This window comes from Trichosurus vulpecula, chromosome 3 (assembly GCF_011100635.1).
Source record: "Trichosurus vulpecula isolate mTriVul1 chromosome 3, mTriVul1.pri, whole genome shotgun sequence".
NCBI lineage: Eukaryota > Metazoa > Chordata > Mammalia > Diprotodontia > Phalangeridae > Trichosurus > Trichosurus vulpecula.
In genome coordinates this window covers 202,221,277-202,240,886 of record NC_050575.1, presented here as the reverse complement: position 1 = coordinate 202,240,886, position 19,610 = coordinate 202,221,277, and the positions used below count along the sequence as shown (strand labels likewise).

Sequence of the window (19,610 nt, the reverse complement as noted above, 5' to 3'; positions counted from 1 at the left end):
CTGTGCCCTCACCTAACTCCCTGATTTGGGGTAATTATAATAGCAACGGTACATCTGTACTGAGAGATCCATGATTTCATCATGTGGGTGCTTGTCCAACACACCCAGACCACCCCGCACCCCACTGTGACTTGGTGGATCATCTTCAAAAGTTGCTGTAGCCAAAAGAGCCATCCTCCCATAGACAATCCCGGCATAAACTTCTCTGAAGTGAGTTAATCTGGTCCTTGGATGACAGATCAACTCCGCTGCCAAGCTTGCACTTGAAATCTTCTCAGCTTGGTAGGATGGCACAGAGTGCCATGGTGGTTTAGCTTTTGAGAACTCAGAATAATCTTTGTGCCTAAGTGAGGCATCAGAAGAGGGCTTTAATAGAAAGAGGAGGAGGAGGAAGAAGACTCCCATTTTTACAGCACTCGAAGGTTTGCTCTGGACTTTGTTCAGCAAGTCGCCTCCTGTCTCTGGGTCTCAGTTTCTTTAACTGTAACGTGAAGGTATTGGACTAGCCATGGCATTTTTATATCCTAAGGTCTTTTCCAGCTCTGATAGGCTAGGTTCGAAGATCCTTTCCAGTTCTAACATTCTAAGTTCTGTGTTGTTCTCAGGCACCTTTTAGCTCTGATATCCAAGAATTATAATTGCTGTCCAACTTCTCAGTTTTATGGCACACATCTATAACATGATCAGGATTCAAGCGACTTGGAAAATCCAGGAATCTTTTTTTTTTCCTTTTTCCCTTTGTCTCATGAAAATAATAACTAACCTTTACATAGTGCCTGTGTGCCAGGCACTGCGTAAATGATTTACAATTGTTATCTCACTTGTTCCTCACCACAGCCCCACGAGATAGCTGCTATTATTATGCCCATCTTACAGATGAGAAAGCTTCGGGATAGCTAGGTGAGGCAGTGAGTAGAGCACCAGCCCTGGAGTCAGGAGGATCTAAGTTCAAATCCAGCCTCAGACTTACACACTTACTAGCTGTGTGACCTTGGGCAAGTCACTTAACCCTAATTGCCCTGCCTTCCCCCCCTCCAGAAAAAAAAAAACCAAAAAAAAAAACCCAAACAGTTGAGGAAACTGCAGCATAGAGTGATAGGTTAATAAATGGAAAAACTAGGAGACTGCTACAGCTACATTAAAATTTTTCAGAAAGGCATTCTTTTTTCAAAAGAGAGAAAACATTTAAAGCTCTTAGAACTTATTATATGGGTTAAAAAAAATTTTCCTTACATCAGATTTTTTAAAACAAAAACAAATCAAGGGAATATCTTCCGCCCTTTGAATCCTCTGAGCCGCAGCTTCCAAACTCCACCAGACCTCATGTTACACCATCATGTACCCTCTTCTCCAGTTCAGACTCTTGGCATGGCCCATATGGTAGAGGCCACAGCCATTCTCCTTTAATTAAAGAGAACTTTAGAAAGAATGCGTAATAATTAGGTTAGTGTGCAGTATGGCGTTCACGTCAGCAGCATCTGCCATGAAGGTTGATTGAGATGAACTCCGCTCTCAACAATTGGGCTTTCCAGTTAGACTTCTTACACTAATGCATTACTGACCATACCATTGCAAAAACAGGACTCCACCGAAATCTGCAGAAAATTAGAGGAAAGACTACCAAATCTACAATGTCTTAGCATGATTTATACCTTCCCTGGGAGAGAGCCACCCACATGCATTCAGGCAAAACAAAGATGAGCTTTCCCTCCCATCCTTAGAAGGATGAATTACAAATTAAAGCCTGTTGTGGAAACTCTCTCTTCCCAGCTCTGTTCTGGTTTAAATTGGTTTAAAAAGAGGGGGGGTTGGCAATCAAGCTCTGTTGGCTCATCTCATGAAATTAACCACTGTAGTTTTTTTGTAGCTGAAAAATATTTAATGATTAAGAAAATAGTTTTCATGTGAGTGGCATCTTAAACCGTTCTTGCGGCTTCTGATTCTTGGCTCCTAGGCTAGGATGGTGTACTTTAAGGGTGCTGGAGAAGCAGGCTTGACTTGAGGGATAACTTTGATTTCTTTTCTGGATAGGGTGGGGGTGAGAATTATCTTCCATTCATTAATCATAGAGAATAATGCAGAAGGATATTATTTTAGGCTTTATTTGACTAGGACAAGTACTAGATCAGAGAAAGGATTATCTCCCTTAGAACCATAAGGGTCAATTTATCTCAGGTCAGGACAGAGGTTTGTGAACTGTCCATTTATCAAACTAAAGAACTACATTAGGGATCTTTTTCAACAGTGGGCAGCTGTGTACTCTGGGCACTGTTACAAGCCATGCATGCCTGGCCACCACTGAAAAGTGAAGCTTATGTCTTTATTGTCATCTTCTCCAAAGTTTTTTTATATGGTTATCTCACTTCGCTTCTCCCAGTTTTGTTTGGTCTGTCCTTGGTGCCTGGCATGGATTCCTTCCTCTGCCATCTCTACCTTTTGGCCCAGCTCAGATTCTCTGCTTCTGTAGTACAAAAGTGTTTTACAAATACAGAGAGTTAGCACCAGCCCTAGAGTCAGGAGGACCTGAGTTCAAATCTGGCCTCAGATACTTGACAACACTTACTAGCTGTGTGACCTTGGGCAAGCCACTTAACCCCAGTTGCCTTCTCTTCTCCCCTCCAAAAAAAAAAAATACAGAGAGTTCCCAAAAGTCTTAGTTCAATAAACTATTTAAGCATTAAAACTTGAAACTGCACAAAGATTTTTGAGATACCCTGTGTCATCCCATTTTATTTTCACAACAACTCTAGGGTAGATGGATTATTATCCCCATTCTACAGATGATGTAACTGAGACAGGTAAAGGTTAAGTGGCTTGCCTAGCATCACACAGCTGGGAAGTGTCTGAGATGAGATTTTAACTCAGGTCTTCTCAACTTGTAGCATTTTGTGAAATGAGATGCGTGCCGTCAGACATACCCAGCGTGACTCTTTTGCTTAATTATACTTCTTTGTTAGAAGGAAGTTTTCTTGGGGGGAAAAGGGGAGTTTGAGGTATCAGGACATAACAAGGTTTTAAAAAAGCGTTAATATAATGTGAGCTTCTTGAGGAAGAAGAACATTCCATGTTTGTCTGCTTGCTGAATGTTAAGTCTAGATTTATTAATTAAGGACCTGCCGGGCCTCCAACTCATCATATCATAGAGTGGAAAAACCACTCAGTGATGGAGTGGACTCCACTGGACATGAAGTCATGAAGATTCAGGTTCAGATCCTGCCTTAAATACCTACCAACTGTGTGACCCTAGGCAAGTCACTTAACTTTTCACTGCCTCATTTTTCTCATCTGTGAAATGGACTCAGTGACTTCTAAGGGCCCTTCTTTAGAAGGGTCCCCAAGATCTAACATTATGTGATCCCATATAAAAGTCAGAAAGTCACTTAGCTTCTGAGTCTCAGCTTCCTCATCTAGAAAATGAGGATAATAAATACCTACTCTATCTTACCTCATAGGGCTATTATGAGGAATTCACTCTGTAAGCTGTTTTTGTTCATAGCATCAGTGATCGTTACAGGACTGGAAATGAAGCAGGTCTGGGAAATTGGATTGGGTGTGTGGACTGAGCCTAGGACTCAAATTGTAGTTTACTTTTATTGTTGTTGTTCAGTCATTTCTCACTCTTCATGACCCCATTTGGGGTTTTCTTGGCAAAGATAGTGGAGAGGTTTGCCATTTCCTTCTCCAGCTCATTTTACAGATGAGGAAACTGAGGCAGACAGGGTAAAGTGACTTGCCCAGGGTCACACAGGTGGTTAGTGTCTGAAGCCAGATTTGAACTCACAGAGATGTCTTCTTGACTCCAGGACAAAGCCCTGGGAGTTACTTTTATTCCTAGATAAAATCCATCTCGTTCCTTGACTTTTTTGTCATCACTATCTCATAAGAACTCACATTTCTCTAATGTTTTAATCTTTTCAGAGTACTTTCCTCACAACAACCCTGAAAGTAGGAAGTTCAAGGTATTATTATCCCTATTTTACAGAAGAACAGGGAAATTGAAGCTCATGAAGAGGAAGTGAGTAGGCCAAATGCATGCTACTGGCCAATATCAGAGCCAGGACACAAATGCAAATCTTTGGATCCACACTGAGGCACGCTTTCCATTGTGCTGTGTTAATTTTCCTCTGCCCCTTTTGGCAACAAGTCCTGGGCTAGAAAACATGCAGAAAGTGTTCTGGTGGATTAGGGGATGGAGCATGTTTACAAGCCTATGTACTCACTCAAGAGAAATTGTGCTTGAGGAAAGGATAATTGGCTTGGCTCTCTTTAATGCAGGGTGTCTTGATCTCTTTTGTGTCGGGGACCCCTTTGGGGGTCTGGTGAAGTCTGTAGGTCCCTTCTCAGAATCATGTTTTTAAACGCACAGAATAAAACATGTAAGATTACTAGGGAAAGCAATTACATTCAAATATAGTTATCAAAATTCTTTAAAACTTACTTTTAAAATGTCATAGGCACCAGGTTAAGAACTGCTCTATTACATTAGTTAAAATGCCCTCAGGCCTTTCCCTAGATTACAAAATGGTCCTTTTCCAGGACCCAAAAGTTTTTTTTTCTTCCTTTCTCGGTTTAAAAAAAAAAAAAACCTCTCTTCCTTTGCCCCACCACCATCACCACCACTTCTGGACTAGGAGGAGGCAGGATGAATGCAAAGCTCTGCCTGTATTTGTCTACATGAGGTCTTTTGTTTAATGGGTATCCTCTGGAGATGTTTCTTTGCAGTCTAAGTATGTTAAATCAAGTTTACTCATGTATTGGAGAAGAAAAAAACCAGAGCCTAGGGATAGAGGGGGAGAATAGGGGAAAGAGACCATTGCAAGATGATTTGGTTGGAATGCCAATATCACTGCCTCCCATTTCACCTAGCTTCCTTCAAGACTCAGCTCAGTTTGTACATCCCCTATTCAGGACCTCCCCACCCCCACCCCACTCCTCAGTTGTCCTTGTTCTTCTTCCTCTAATTATCTTGCATTTTCTTATGTATATACATGTTGCATCCCCTAAGTAAAATGTAAACTCTTTGAGGGCAGGGACTTTTTGTTTTGTTATCTCACTTTTGTATTATCCAGAGCCTCACACAGTTCTTTGCATATACTGAGTCCTTATTGAGTTGCGTAAAATTGAACAAGCTAGGTCTCAAGATGAATGAACTTGGACTTGCAATCAGGAAAACCTGCATTCAGATTCTACCTCAAGACACTAGCTAGGTCACCCCTTCTTTCAAGCCTCAGTTCCCTCATCTGCTCTAAATTTCTAAGATATAAGGAATGACAGGAGGTTGTGGGACAGGTTGGGTAAGAGGGCTTTCTTTTCTGGAAAACTCTTCGACAGCTTCATTCCTGGGAGCAGCTGAGAAGCGAGGAACATTCCTGGGGAGATGTGGACACCAGAGAGGGTGAAAAGAAAGGGTGGAAGAACAGGACTGAGATACTGGAACTTGTACAGTATCATCCCCCTGATCCTGACAGGAAGCAGGTTTAGACTGTGTTTGAACTGTGCAGATTAGGAGAGACCGCAAGTGAGCTTTCAGGAGGCAGTGGGGGAGAGGCAAAGATTGAGATCACTGAAGATTCCACTAGTGTACATGTCTGTTTTTTCTCCTCCTCTTCTAACAGGATACCACTACATCTGTGAGGATCGGCCTGATGATGGAGGAGATGATCTTCAACCTTGCAGATACACATCTGTTTTTTAATGACCTGGAGGTTGGTAGCTGCTTATTCTGTTCAGTATTTGGATATTTAATCACCTGCATCTGGTTTGGGGAAAGATGCCGCTTTGGGGGGGCCTGAAACTTTTGCCAGCGACCCCCAAGAAGACACTTAATGACAGCCAGGGATGGCTTATTGGAAACACACTTTGCCAGATTATCTCCCGGACTTCCTCGTTCCATTAATGGCTCTCTCCGGTGTGCAAGGCATCAATGTTAGTGGGCAGTTGGGCTAATCTAATAATAGCAACATAGCTCTTCCTCCTGAAATTTGCTGTTTAATAAGTTTATTAAACTAAATTAGTGCAGATCCTCCCAGATCAGAAATAATTAGCTGTGGGGCCAGGATGGAAGCTTTTAAAAACAAGTTGTCATTCTTATCTACAGCATGTTCTACAGGCCAGAAGGAAGGAGCAAAAAGAAGAAATACTCACTTAAACTATTAGTCTTATGGTATCTCTGACCCCTGAGAAATATTGAGGGGTGATAGAGAAGAAAGGAAGAAAGGATTTCAAGATAAAGATAGGATAACACCCAGCAAAGGGCCTGGTTTCAAAATCTTAGGACTTTGTGGGGAAGTGAGGATCATAGAATCCTAGCTTCAGAATTGAAAGGCATGTCAGAGGCCATCTGGTTTAATCTCCTCATTTTACGGATAAAGAAACTGAGGCCCAGAGAGTGACTTGCCCAAGGTCCCCGAGGTGGTATGTCACATGGTTAAAATGAGAGAGACAGACTGACTGGCTTAGGTTTTCATTTGCACGGCATTTTACATTTAAAGAATATTATTATCTCATCTGATTCTCACAACTGCCATGTGAAGCATACGCTATAACGGTTATTATAAATGATTTGTCTGGAGTCACACAGCTAATACCTGTCGAAGACAAAATTCAAGCCTGGGTCTCTTCTGACTCCAAGTCCAACGTCCTTCCTGTTACAATGAGCAGCATAGGGAGTGTGTGACTGACTACCCCATTCAACAAATACTCATTAAGTCCCTACTCTGTATGGGTCCCTCGTGTACTCAGTGTTACAGGAAAACCAAAAATGAATGCTACGCGCTGTCATGGTCTATGTTCTGTTGGAAGAGATGAGACAAGGATCCCAGTAGCGATCAGGAGTCTGCAAAGGAGAAGTGGCAATAAGTTAAAGGCAGTGTAGTGTCTAGAGTGCTATACTTGGAGTCAAAAGTCCTGAATTCAAATCCTGCCTCAGGTACTTACTAGCTTTTTGATCTTGGACAACCTCTCAGATCTCAGTTTCCACCTTTGTCAGATCAGAATAATGATATTCACAATCACCAGCTCAGGGGCTTGTTGGGAAGAAAACACCTAGTAAACTGGTAAATGCTTTATAAATATTTGGTGGTGGTGGTGGTTGTTACTACTATTGATTATGGATAATACGCCGGTTATGTGTATCCTGCTGTATCATATAAGACTCACAAAATGATTTTACTTGAGTTTCCTTATTTGAGATCCCTTTAGTTAAAATGTCAAAGTGTGCCAAAGTAGCTTGTACAGAATGTTAACTGTAAGGAGCACTTCAGGGAGGAAGAGTTTATTGAGACACAGAGCAAAGGGGTCAAACTCAAATAGAAATTAATCCCTTCAGGAGGAATATTGACTTAGAAAACCACACGTTAACATTAGCTGCGATGTATTTTTATTTATTTTGTTAAGCATTTCCCCATTGCATTTTAATCTGGATCTGCAGCAGGGGATTTTTTGCAAGTGGTAGTTTGGGAAGACTTCCTGGGGAAGAACAATCGTTACTGAACGCTGATAATGATGGTGGTGAAGGTGATGGGGATGTGATGACTTAGCGTAATAATCCTTTTGCTGTTCTCTAGTGCTTTGAGCCTTACAGCACTCTCTCACCTACATTATTTGTTTAATCCTTCCTCCAAGCATGTAAGGACAGATCTGATTTCCCCCAGTTTTCCAAAAAGGAAACTGATGTGGAGAGAGTCCTTGGAACTGGAGCCAGAGAAGACCTCAGAGATTATGAAGTCCAGCCCCCCCCCCCACCGCCATCTTGTCAAGGAAGTTACAGAGACCCAGAGAAGGGAAGTGCCTTAGCCAGGGCCACAGAAGTGTAGGGCAGAATCGAGACGAGAAGCTGAGTCCCAGACCAGCTCGTTCCCCGACATTGGGCAGAGATAAAGTGACTCGCCTGGATCATACAGATAGTGCTGGCTCTGGAATTTGAGTTAAAGCTGAGTGTTCTTCTTTCTGTCATATTCCCTGCCTTCCCACTCTGGAGAATGAGGTAGGGATTGGAGAAAACAAAGTAAAAGGAGCACCCTTGGGCAAGGAAAAGGTGCTTGATTTCCTACCTGTTTGACCTCAGGTAAATGATTTCTCATCTCTTGGCTTTAGTTCCCAGATGTTTGAGAAGAACAGACTGTACTGGGTATCCCTGGGGTCCTTTCCAGCTCTAGATCATATAGTACTATGCCTTTCTAGGCAGGAGGCAGGGAGAGAAACCATCTATAATTACAATATTATAGTTTACTTTTAAAGGCCCATGAGGAAGGAAAAAAATTTATTTTTAAAAGAAAAGGAAAGGGCAGAAACAGAGGGTGTAGTCGGTTTGTACTTGGCTCCAAACTGGGCTAGGTTAACCTACCCTGGGGGCTGCTCATTATGGGTATGGGGAGGGGGCAGGCAGGGGCAGCTTTAACTAGTGCATTATCTCTGGATCCAGGGAGGGTAGGAGGCTAACGAATACCTTAGTCTGGCCCTGGACAGAAAAGTTTCCCCTGAAACCAGTAAAGTGTGGAAGTTAGTGACTTTTCAGGTTGGCCTGTAAACCACAAGTTACAAATATGGAAAAGCTATCTGTGATCATGAGAGATGAGAAAAGGTTCTTCATTCACTCTGGGGCCAAGTCATATGAGGCTGGAGCTCAGTGGGTGCCCATCTTCAACAGACACCATAGCAGATGCCAGAAACAGCGTGAAAAGAACAGTTCCCACCCTGCTAGAGAGCACCTCCCTGCCATGACCTCTGACCTCAAAGCCAAGTTCGTATTTAACCATTAAAGCCAACCCCACTGCTGGCCTGAACCAACAGCCTAACCTGCCTTGGAAATGGACAGTTAAAAACACTGGCCTTCAATTCTGCCAACAGGCTGCGCAGCTTGGGTCAAGTCATTTCATTCCTTGGAACCACAATTTCCTCTTCTAGAAAAATGGGGATAATAAACTGACAATACGTACCTTAAAGTTGTGATATGAGGATTGAGAGAGATAATGAATGAGGAGGATTCTTAAGCTGAAAAGCCTCTGAAGATGTCGAGCTGCTGATATCATTATTGTTAATAATAATAATGACATTTATATAGCACCTTAGGCTTTGCCAAGGGCTGTTATATGCGTTATCAGACTGGAGCCTTACGGCCCTTATCCCTATTTTAAAGATTTGGAAACTGAGATCTGACAGGTTAAGTACTTTGCCCAGGGTCACACAGTTAGGAAGTGTCAGAAGTGTCCAGTACCCTACCCACTACATCAATAAGCACTCAATCAAACAAGAAGCATTTATTAATCATCTACTGTATGCTAGGCTTTGTACTAGATACTAAGGGGCTACAAAGATTAAATGGTCCCTAGCTGCCAAAGAGCTTATGGGGGAAACAAACATGTATACACATAAACATATGTGACATACACATAAAGAAGATGAGGGGGCAGCTAGGTGGTGTAATGAATACAGCACCAGCCCTGGAGTCAGGAGGACCTGAGTTCAAATGTGGCCTCAGACACTTGACACTTACTAGCTGTGTGACCTTGGATAAGTCACTTAACCCCAATAGCCTTGCCTTTCCCCCTCCAAAGAAAAATGAAAGATAATTTCAGGAAGAAACACCAGCACCTGGAAATATCAGGTGACCTTCTAGGTGAGGTAACTATTGAGCTGAGCCTTGAAGGAAGGTAGGGATTCTCCCCGATGCCTTGTTGTGGCTTTGGAGGTGACCTTGAGTTCCTATGGGCAGCTATGCCAGCAGAGAACCAGACTGCAACAGGCTCAAACAAGCTGGGAAGGCTTTGGCTGCGGGCCGAGCAGCAGACTCCGTGTGTCTTCCAGGTACTAGTGTAACTAAATGCAAAGACGGTCGTTACCAGACAGTTGACTACAGCAGTCCCCAAAGACCTTGGAGGGATTGCCATCAGGTCAGTGAAGGCAATAGTCATGCCTGTTAAATCCTTGATCTTTTTGGAGTGTAGAGGTAAACCAGAGATCCAGGGACCTTATGTCTAGGTAGATGCAGAAGAGACTTTGTGATTTCCTCCTTGGAATGAATTTCATAGACCCCAAAGAAACACCTTCTTTAAAAGGTCCGGATTGGCTATTGGTGCTATGCTGTGAAGCTCGTTTGTTTTTATTTTTTGAACTTAAAAAAAAAAATGTCCCCACCGCCAAGGGGCCCTAGGGGCATCTACACAGAATTGAAACCACATAATGTTATTTAAAAGTTAAAACATACACAACGAAAAACACATTTTTTTAAAAAGGCCCAACAACCCACAACCAGCGCCATGTAGCCCCCCATTGGAATTCAGACAGGAGCCACATGTAGCTTCTCCCTGTACACTAGCCCAGGAAGAGAGATTTAAATCAAGACCATATTCATGGGTATGGATGGTGCTGATAGCAGTGCTGGAAGGTGGAGGAGGGGACTGGACTGAAAAGCCAGAAGGCCGGAGTTCTAGACCAGGATCTACCACTATATATGGGTGAATCACTTCCCCTCCCTGAGCCTTTGTTTCCCGATCAGTAAAATGAGGTGGCTGTATCAAATGACCTTTGAAGTCTCTTCCAGCTCTGACGGTCTATGATCCAGGCAGCTAGTTTGGGGCATCTCATTACTGCTCTCATCTCTAAGCATCGAGCAGCCAGTAAGACCGTCAGTAAGCATCTATTAAGCATTTACTCTGTGCCAGGCACAGTGCTAAACAAGAAGAAGCCATGCCCCCGCAAAAGTCAGACATCAGGGGACAGAGGGAAAGATCCTCTGAAAAGAACATTCTGCCCCAGTCAGGTGCAACTGTAATAACCAATTCTCTGGGTGGAGTGGAAGAGTGAGGATGGGCATAGATTAGGAGAGGGAAAAGGAAGCTGGGGGTGATGGTATCAGTGAGTTAAAGAGGGAGGGGGAGTGGAGAGAGAAGAAGTTAACAAACAGCAACTCTGGTAGTGCAGCAGAAGTAGAAGGGATTTCCAAGAGGAGGAAGCTTGCCCTCCTGTTGGTTGCACCCTGGGGCAGGATCTGCCCAAATTATGGCCCTGGCAACTGGCAGTGTCCCTTTTCTCTTTCTGCCAGTCTTGAATAGCTGAGGAAAATGGGAAAGTTAGCTTCTCCAGACTTCATAAGGATGGTGTCTATTTCAATTTTGGCTACTGGGTTTGGGAACAAAGGAGAAGTGCCAGAAAAGACAAAGGAATTTAACCCCCAAATCATTGTCCTGGCTCAGCTGCCAAGTGACTAAATGTCCCTCATACAGGAGAAAAGTGAAAATCACTTTTAGGAATATCACTTTCTTTTGTTTGGCTGGCGGACTGATTCATTTCAGTTCATTCCTTCCTTCACTAGGGCTCTCCAGTGCCTCCTTCATGGCATAGAGTCTCTGGCAAGTCTTAAGACAGCCAAAGGAGCCATGAGTGTAAGTCTGGCGATAGATGGCTCTGTTGCCTGAAGATCAGCTTCTCTAAATAAAGGGAGATTCATCAGCAGAGGTCTGGCCCCCAAGGAATGAAACATTAAAAGCTGTGGCAGCTTCCAGAGACTGCCCTGCCACAGTGTGGGGGGTACCCAATCAAGATCCGTGAAGAATTGACATACGATTGATTCTTCGCTGATGTTCTAGAGCAGGGGTTCTTCATCTGGGCTCTATGAACTTTTATTTTAATATATTGATTAATATTTTGATAATATTTCAACATAAACTGATTTCCTTTGCAATCCTATGTATTTTATTTTATGTATTTAAAAACATTCTTAGAAGCACCAGACCAATAAAGGGGTCCAGGCTGCAAAAAAGGCTAAGAACCTTTGCCCTAGAAATTGGGTGTATTAGAATGAAGTCACTAAATAGACCAGACTAGAAGATATTGTTAAAGCTGGATAGCACCCTAGGGAATTATCCACTCTCCTCCCCCACCTCCATTTTAAAGATGAAAAAACTGAGGCTGTGGATTTCACCTAACCAGTAATTGATGGAGCCAAGACTAAAACCTAGATCTCCCAAATGGCAGTCGAATACACTTATCATACATCTCTGATTGGAATTCAGGAGCTGCACTTCCTGGGTTCACAATCTCTCTGTTGGACCTTGCTGTTTCTAGAAAAGGTAACCAACACCAAGGAAATCCTCTGACCCCTGGGAAGCCCTGTTACAAATGGGAAACAACTTCATTAGACTCTCCTTGTCCGGGGGCGGGGGGGCGGCGGTGGCGCGCACCTATATTCGGTAGAACAAAGTCTATTTCTGCAAAGGGAGAAACCAGAGCTCTTAGCAGCTGGGAAATGTCTCCAGATTCAGAAGAACATTTTGTCTTCCTTGGTATAGCAGTTTTTCCTTTTTTTCGTGTGTTTCATCAGGAACAGGAAGAAGGACAAGTCTGGGCTGATTTCCCTTCTGAACCTTTGTGGATGAGAGAGACAGTAGCACCATCAAGTGGTACAGTAACTGTATCCAGAGGCAGGCTCCATGGCCACTTGGTGCGTGGTTAGTGACAACTCCCAGAGTAGGAGTCAGTGTGGTACAGAGGGAGAAGCACTGGATTGGGAATCAGAGAACCTAGGTTCAAGTCCTGACTCTGCATGCCACCAACAACCTGCGTGACCCTGGGCAATTCAGTTAACCTCCCTGGGTCCTCAGTTTCCTCCTCTATAAAGTGATCAGTGTTTTGACTAGACCTCTAACATCCCTTCCAACTCTAAACCTATGATCCCCTAAAGAAACAAGAGAAGTGATTCCTACTTCCACTTCTGCCATCAATACATTGTGTGACCTCGGGGGATTCACTTTTCTCTTGCCATCAGCTTCTTCATCCACAAAATGGCCAGGAAAGTGGAGGCCGCCTGAGTCTCCTAGGGGGTAAAGGGCAGGGGGGGAGGGAGAAGCAGGGCCTTTGTTTAGATACAAAAGTATCCTGCAGATCAAAAAAAAGTATATAGGATCCAGAAAAGAAATTAGGCTATGATGAGAAAAGTGAAAGTGGTTCTCTGGCTTGGGAATATTAATGATCAGTTTGTATGACCACCGCTGCTTTCTAGAGGTCTGCTGTTAATGTTACTGACTGATCCAGGTCTGCCTTGTTCTGTTTTTATTAAAACCGTGGTTGAATTAGTGTACATGCTTTGCCTTACGATGGATCTTCTCTGCTGGTGCATATACCCCGTCTTGGTATGTTTTTAAAGAAAACAAGTTGTACCTATAGCTTCTGGCAGGATCCTAGAGAGACTAGCAGGGGAAAGCGGAGGATAAATGACCCCATGTTCAGTCTACAGCTTTCAAGCTATGATCTAAAAGCTGGGGAGACTATAGAGTGAAAGATTCATGGTCACAAGATTCAGAGCTGGAAAGCATCATAAAGGCACCTATGAGAACGCTGAGGCCCAGAAAAGGGATGTGATTGCTTAGGGTCACAAGGATAGTAAGCTGCAAAACCAGGATTCAAACCCAGGTCCTTTGACTCTGGATCTTGTCTTCATTTTTTCATTCTGCTTTATAGTGCCTTAATCTCCCAGGAGTGTTATTAAGGCAGGGGTTTGGGGAGAGAGATGAGATAACAAGTGACTGTTAAACTTGTATGTAACAGCAGACAGTCAGAGCATAGGGGAGATTAACTCATCGACTGACCCATAGGGATGAGGACTCTGAGATTCTCTTCACCCTGATGGTGACCTGTTTGCCTCTCTGGCCCTTCTCTGTTCCAACCTGTTTCCACTGACTTTAGATTTAAAAAACTTGTCTCTGTCTTCTTACATTCCTCCTTTTGGCTTGGAAACCCATTTCTGGCCTATGTCCTTGACCTCAAACCCTGTTCACCATATCTGGTTCTCTCTAGATCTTGACTTCCAACTTTGAACCCCAGGCTGGTCACCTGATGAATTTGTTCTTCCCTTAAAACTAGACATAAATGCAATTCTAAAGGAAACCATCTTTTCTCCTCCATTTATGAAAAAAAAATAACAAAACACCTTACCAGTGGGTTGGTGTATACGTATTTCTTTAAATGCCGTGATTTGCCTTGGTGTTCATGACTCAGACTTGTTTTTAACCCTTAGCTTGATTCGCTATACCGGAGCAGCTGAACCATGCCACCTGATAGGGATAGAGGACAAATATTTAGAAAAGACTTTAAAATACCTTAAAAAGGTGACTCTTATGAATAAAATAGTGACAAAAAAACTAGGTATTTAAAGTCTAAGGGGACAGGCTTAATGGAATGTTTAGAGCTAATAGGGTCAGTCATAAAAGGCTTCATGAAAGAGATGGGGTTTGAGGCTCAGTTTTGAAGCAGTGGGGGAGTGTGGATAGACACAACTGAACAAGACAAATAAGTGGAAACTTCAGCTTTTTGGCCGGTGAAGTCAGGGGACCCATTCAGAAGAGGGAAAGTTGCCCACACTGGCTGAGGTATGTGGTGGGAAGGATGGTATGGGGAGGGAGGTGGCTGACTATACAGGTTACTTCTGAAATCAGGTTAGGACACAACTATTTTCCTGATGCTGGGTCTGGTTGCTGAATGTCTAATTTACAGTTTGTAGGAGCTGTTGGAGAGAATAATATTTCACACATGTCAGTGCTAGTCCGCTTACAAAAAGCTCCTGCCCGGCTGGCAATTTATCCAGTGGTGGGTGAAGCATCTTTATCGCTCTTCAGAAAAGTTAAACATTTTGACAGTGCAAAAAAGAGTGTTAGCATTTTCTTCCTAGGGAATGTGTTATCCAGCTAGTCTAGAGGAAGCAGTCAACAAGCTCATATGAAAAATGCATCTCACAGGAAAAATGAAGGCAGACTGGCTTGCCCAGCCCTTGGAGGAGTTATTTTCCAGAAGCAGATTTGTCAACAATATCCTTTCTTTTTTTCTTTAGTTGTTGTAGTCAGGCCGGGAGCAAGAGATAGCAGGATTAATGGCCTCAAGTGTCTACTCAGGAAAAAGTTGGCACCTGCTCAGCTACGGCTTTGGCGTTTTGATCTGCAGCCAACGATTTGGCAGGTAGCAAATGGCAGGATTACTGTTGTCATTAATTACAGGTCAGGTGGAAACAACACCAGGAGATAGTCCCAAGAACCCTTGCAGATCTCTTCACCGTGGCTCAAAGATGTGCTCTTTGGGTTCCGCTTGAGCACGTTGTTGCCCTTTTGTGGGCTTCAGCTTCCTCTTCTGTGAAATTAAGGGGATGCATTACATGTTCTGTGGGCTCCCTTCTGGCTCTAAGATGCTAAGACCCTGCCACACTTGAACACTCTGATCGTAGGATCATAAAATTTAGAACTGGAAGAGACCCTAGAGATCACCTAGTCCAGGCGCCGAACGTTACAGACAAGGGTTATGGACCCTCAGATGGAGCACGTGATTTGCCTATGACAGAACTCATTCAAGCCAGGTCTCCTGACTCCAAATCCAGTGCTCTTTCTGCCACACTATGTTGTATCCTAGAAGCATCCATGAAGTTCGGAACCTGCCACTTATTTCCCACTAATAAAAGTTGTCTCCTATCAAGGCAGCAAAAGTAGAACCACTCACAGATTTGCCCCAAATAATCACTCCGACATTTAGTGAGATTCTTCTGAGCTCACACCACAAGTAGCATCTGGAGGAGAGGCAAGAATATGATAATAACTGGCACTGATATAGTGCTTTAAGAGTCACAAAGCGTCTTTACATGGCTTATTTGATCCTTACAACACCTTTAAGAGGGAGATAGTACAAATATTATTATCCCCATTTTACAGACGAGGAAACTGGCTTAAAGAGATTAAAACACAGCTAATTATTAGTGGCAAGGCCAGCACATTACACATACCCTAGAAGAGTCCACAAGAGTTGGAGACACAAGGCTGACAGATGCGGAATACTTACAGAATACCTACAGAATACTTACAGAAGTACAGAGCTGTATGCAGGTAAGCATAAATGGTATCCAATGGACTACAAGCTATGTAAGATTTAGAGGAAGGAAAAAATAGCCTGGAATAGTCAGGAAGAATTGTTGGAGGCAGTAGCACCTGATTTGGAGAAATTATTTCAAAAACCTCTTCCCCGGCCACCACTTCTCTATATGTCCTGTCTCCCTTATTTGAATATAAGCTCCTTCAAGGTGAGTTTCCTCATTTTATATATGCACTGTCCCTGGCACATATTAATGGCTTAATAAATGATTTTCATTCATTCAAAGAATGGTTGGTCAGAGATATAACTAAGCAGAGTTATCCCAAGGACATATAAGGATGAAAAGGAGACAGCAAACAGGAGAAAATCAAAAACATCTGCAAAAGAGAGATGCCCAAGACCAAATGTACCTAGACCTGGAGTCAGGAAGACCTGAATTCAAATCTAGCCTTAGATACTTAATAGCTCTGTGACACTGGGCAAGTCACTTAACCTCTGCCTCAGTTTCCTCATCTGTAAAAGGGGAATAACGGTAGCACCTACCACCCAGCATGGGTGAGGGTCAAATGAGATAGTGTATGTAAAGTTCTTCACACAGTACCTGGCACATAGTAGGCATTACACAAATGTTAGCTCTTGTTAGCTAATATTGTAATGTGCTGGCCAAACCACCATGGCTATTTTACAGTCTGGAAAAGATCCTTTGCAATCAATTCCCCTCTTCCTCTATCTAGCAAAAAGAGGTTTGGGGACCAAGAGCTAGATTCCAGTAATGCTGGGAGAATTGGATGAAAAGTCATGAACTCCTCTAGTGCTTGTACTTCCTTTATCTACAACCACGTGGTCTCTTCTTAAGTCAGAAAAACCCTTTGTTTTGCCATTTGTCTTTTAGTATTTTTTGGAAGGAGGAAGAGACCTCCTATCTGCTTTTATTTGGACTATGCAGAGTAGTATTCTTAATGGAAAGGAGGGAGGAAGAGAGGAAGGAAAGAACAATAGAAAAATGTCTTGTTCTTTATCAGTCCTGTGGAATCATGGTTGATCACAGTCCATTCTTTCAGAATTGCGATATTATGATATAAAATTTTCTTCTGGTTCTGCTCACTTTACTCTGCATCAGTTCATACGAGTCTTCCCAGATCTTTCTGCAACTGTCTCTTTTTCATTTCTTATAGCACAACAGGAAGCCATCATTCTTTTTTTTTCTTTTTTTTTGGAGGGCGGAAGGCAAGGCAGTTGGGGTTAAGTGACTCGTCCAAGGTCACACAGCTAGTATATGTGTCAAGCCTCTGAGGTCGGATTTGAACTCAGGTCCTCCTGACTCCAAGGCCAGTGCTTTACTCACTGCGCCACCTAGCTGCATTATTCTTAAGAGCTTTACACATCTGTTTTTCATCATCAGAGCTCATGAATGTGACCCTGCTATAGAAAGCTGTTGGGAATTTAAGCATCCCAAAAAGGGGTGGTCACTTCATAGTGAAATAGAGAAACCAACACTTCCTCTAGAAGAATCATATGAGCTAGAGAATAACAGCAGTGTATAAGGAGTTGAAAATCTGAAATGCCAGCCTTGTTTGTCTGGTCTTTCTGCTCTAATCCCTCGTGGTATCTCTGCCACATACCCAGTGGAGACTGTTGCTGCTTCTCATGGCCAAGAGGAAGTCACTGGGGATGAATCATAGGATCATAAATTTAGACTTGAAAGGAACCTCAGAGGCCATCTATCCCAAGCCCCTCATTTTAAAAATGAAGAAACTGGGGCCCAAGGAAGTTTAAGTGGCCTGCTGAGCATATCACACAAGGTAGTAAATGTCAGAAACAGAACCTGAACCAAAGTGGTCTGACTGCAGAAGCCAGTGCTTTTTCCACTGTGATATGATGCGAGGACACTAGCACCTAAGAGATGTCTTACCCACCATGTTCTCTCCAGCCCAGGGAATGCCAAAGAATATTCTGGGGAGGGCAGGAATGGCCTCCGTAACATGAGCACAAAGGCAAGAATTCCCAACCTAGCTCAGTCTGGCATCTGTTAATTGACCTAGTTCCTTTTTGAACCTCCTTCATCTAGGTCACGTTCTCGTATTAATTCCACATGATTACTACATACTGGAGAGACTGGTACTTTTATTTGTCCCCGTAGCGTATCTTTCAGGTTCCAAGGAGAGCCTCCTCCAGTATATCTCATGTTCCAGGATTTGGTGAATAAATCACTGCTTACTTTCTCCATCGCATTCATGAGGCTGTGAACTTTGAGACTGAACATCATCTCATTTGGTCTTCATCTTCTTGGTTGCTTCTAGTTCAAAATCTTGTGATTCTACATCACCCGAACAGGGCATGACCTCTCTCAAAGCCAAACTTTGAGTTTGATGGCAAACTCAAAACAGAAACAAGGTCCACTAAGGGTCTCTACAGGCCGTCATATTGACCTACAAGAACCACATAATAATAACATTATCTATGTTCTGTTGTATTTTTATTTATTTTATTAAACATTTCCCAATTACATTTCAATCTGGTTCTGAGTTTGACACCTCTGCTCTAAGGAAAGACTTAGGGCTCTCCTTTATCAGAAATGCTTTTTTCATCTCCTCTTCACCTCTGCAAAGCTTATCCTTCAAGTCTTCCTTCCTCTGAAAAGTCTTCCCAGATACTTCCATGCAGTGATCTCTCCTTTCTCTGGGCATTTGAGTGTTCTCCATTTGTTTCATGTATGACCTCATGTCTTCCTAATAAGATTGTCTGCACCTTGAAGGCCGATGTTATTCTCCTATTGCCCACAGTTTGGATCTCATCGTAGAATGTCGATGTGTCATCTCTTGAATGTCTGCATCCGACTAAAATATTTGGGTCATGCCCACATGGAACAAAAGTGTGTCTCAGTTTAGGTGAAGCAGTATGGGATGATGGAAGGAGTTTTAGATTTGGAGTTACAGGACTTTTTCCCAATCTTCCACTTAATATATACTTTGCATTCAAGGCAAGCTAGGCTGCTGGTTCTCTAAAGTCAATCCACTGCCTTCTACTCCATGCTTCAACACAGGCCTGGAATGGACATCTTCCTCACTTCTCCTGTTCACATCCCTTTTGTTCCTTCAAGAGGCCAAAGTACATGAATTCTTAAGGTCTCTTCTGTTCTCAAGTCCCTTCCAACTCTAATATTCTGTTTTCTAAGGTTCCTTCTAGCTAGCACATTCTATATTCTAATGTCCCTTTTGTAATTCTGGGCCCTGGAGAACACTCAAGCAGAGAGGGAAAAAACACTCCTGGGTTATCTCTTAAGTACATCGAGTTCAGCTCAAATGGACATTCCTCTGTAGCTCTTCCTTCCTTTTACCCTCTCTCAAAAGCTAGTTTCTGTGAAAATGAAAAATAGGTCTGGTTTCCCAAGTAGTAAAAGCCAGTCCTCCCACTTTTACTCTGCCTAGCTTCTTGGGGTGGCTTAGCTGGTAATGTGATAGGGTCGGCCAGTGGACTATGAGGTAGTGTCTCACTAAGTGTCACGGTATTTTATTAAGTCAGAAATGTGATAGCTACTGTTGTCACACTTTAGCGCCCAGAACAATTCCCTCACAAATGAGAAAAGCAGGTCTTCCACAGATGCCTTTCCCTTTACATCACCCACGGCTCAGTATAGCTGAAGCTAAGCAGGCTGGGACAATATTATCCCAGTGTGGCTTTCTAAGCTTGCAACTGCTATGGGGGAGTGTTTTTGTAATTTCAGACAGGGTGATGTGCTGAAGGGAAATCTGCTATTAATTTTATTT

General features: G+C 43.0%; 1 protein-coding gene across 1 annotated transcript in view; it reads left to right on the top strand.

Moving 5' to 3' along the window:
• EYA2 (EYA transcriptional coactivator and phosphatase 2) overlaps nucleotides 1-19,610 on the top strand; it is a 246,796-nt gene that overhangs the window by 202,154 nt on the left and 25,032 nt on the right. Inside the window, exon 10 of the mRNA XM_036752907.1 lies at nucleotides 5,616-5,705. Coding sequence (XP_036608802.1) covers nucleotides 5,616-5,705 — 90 coding nt within the window. The remainder of the gene's footprint in view (nucleotides 1-5,615; nucleotides 5,706-19,610) is intronic.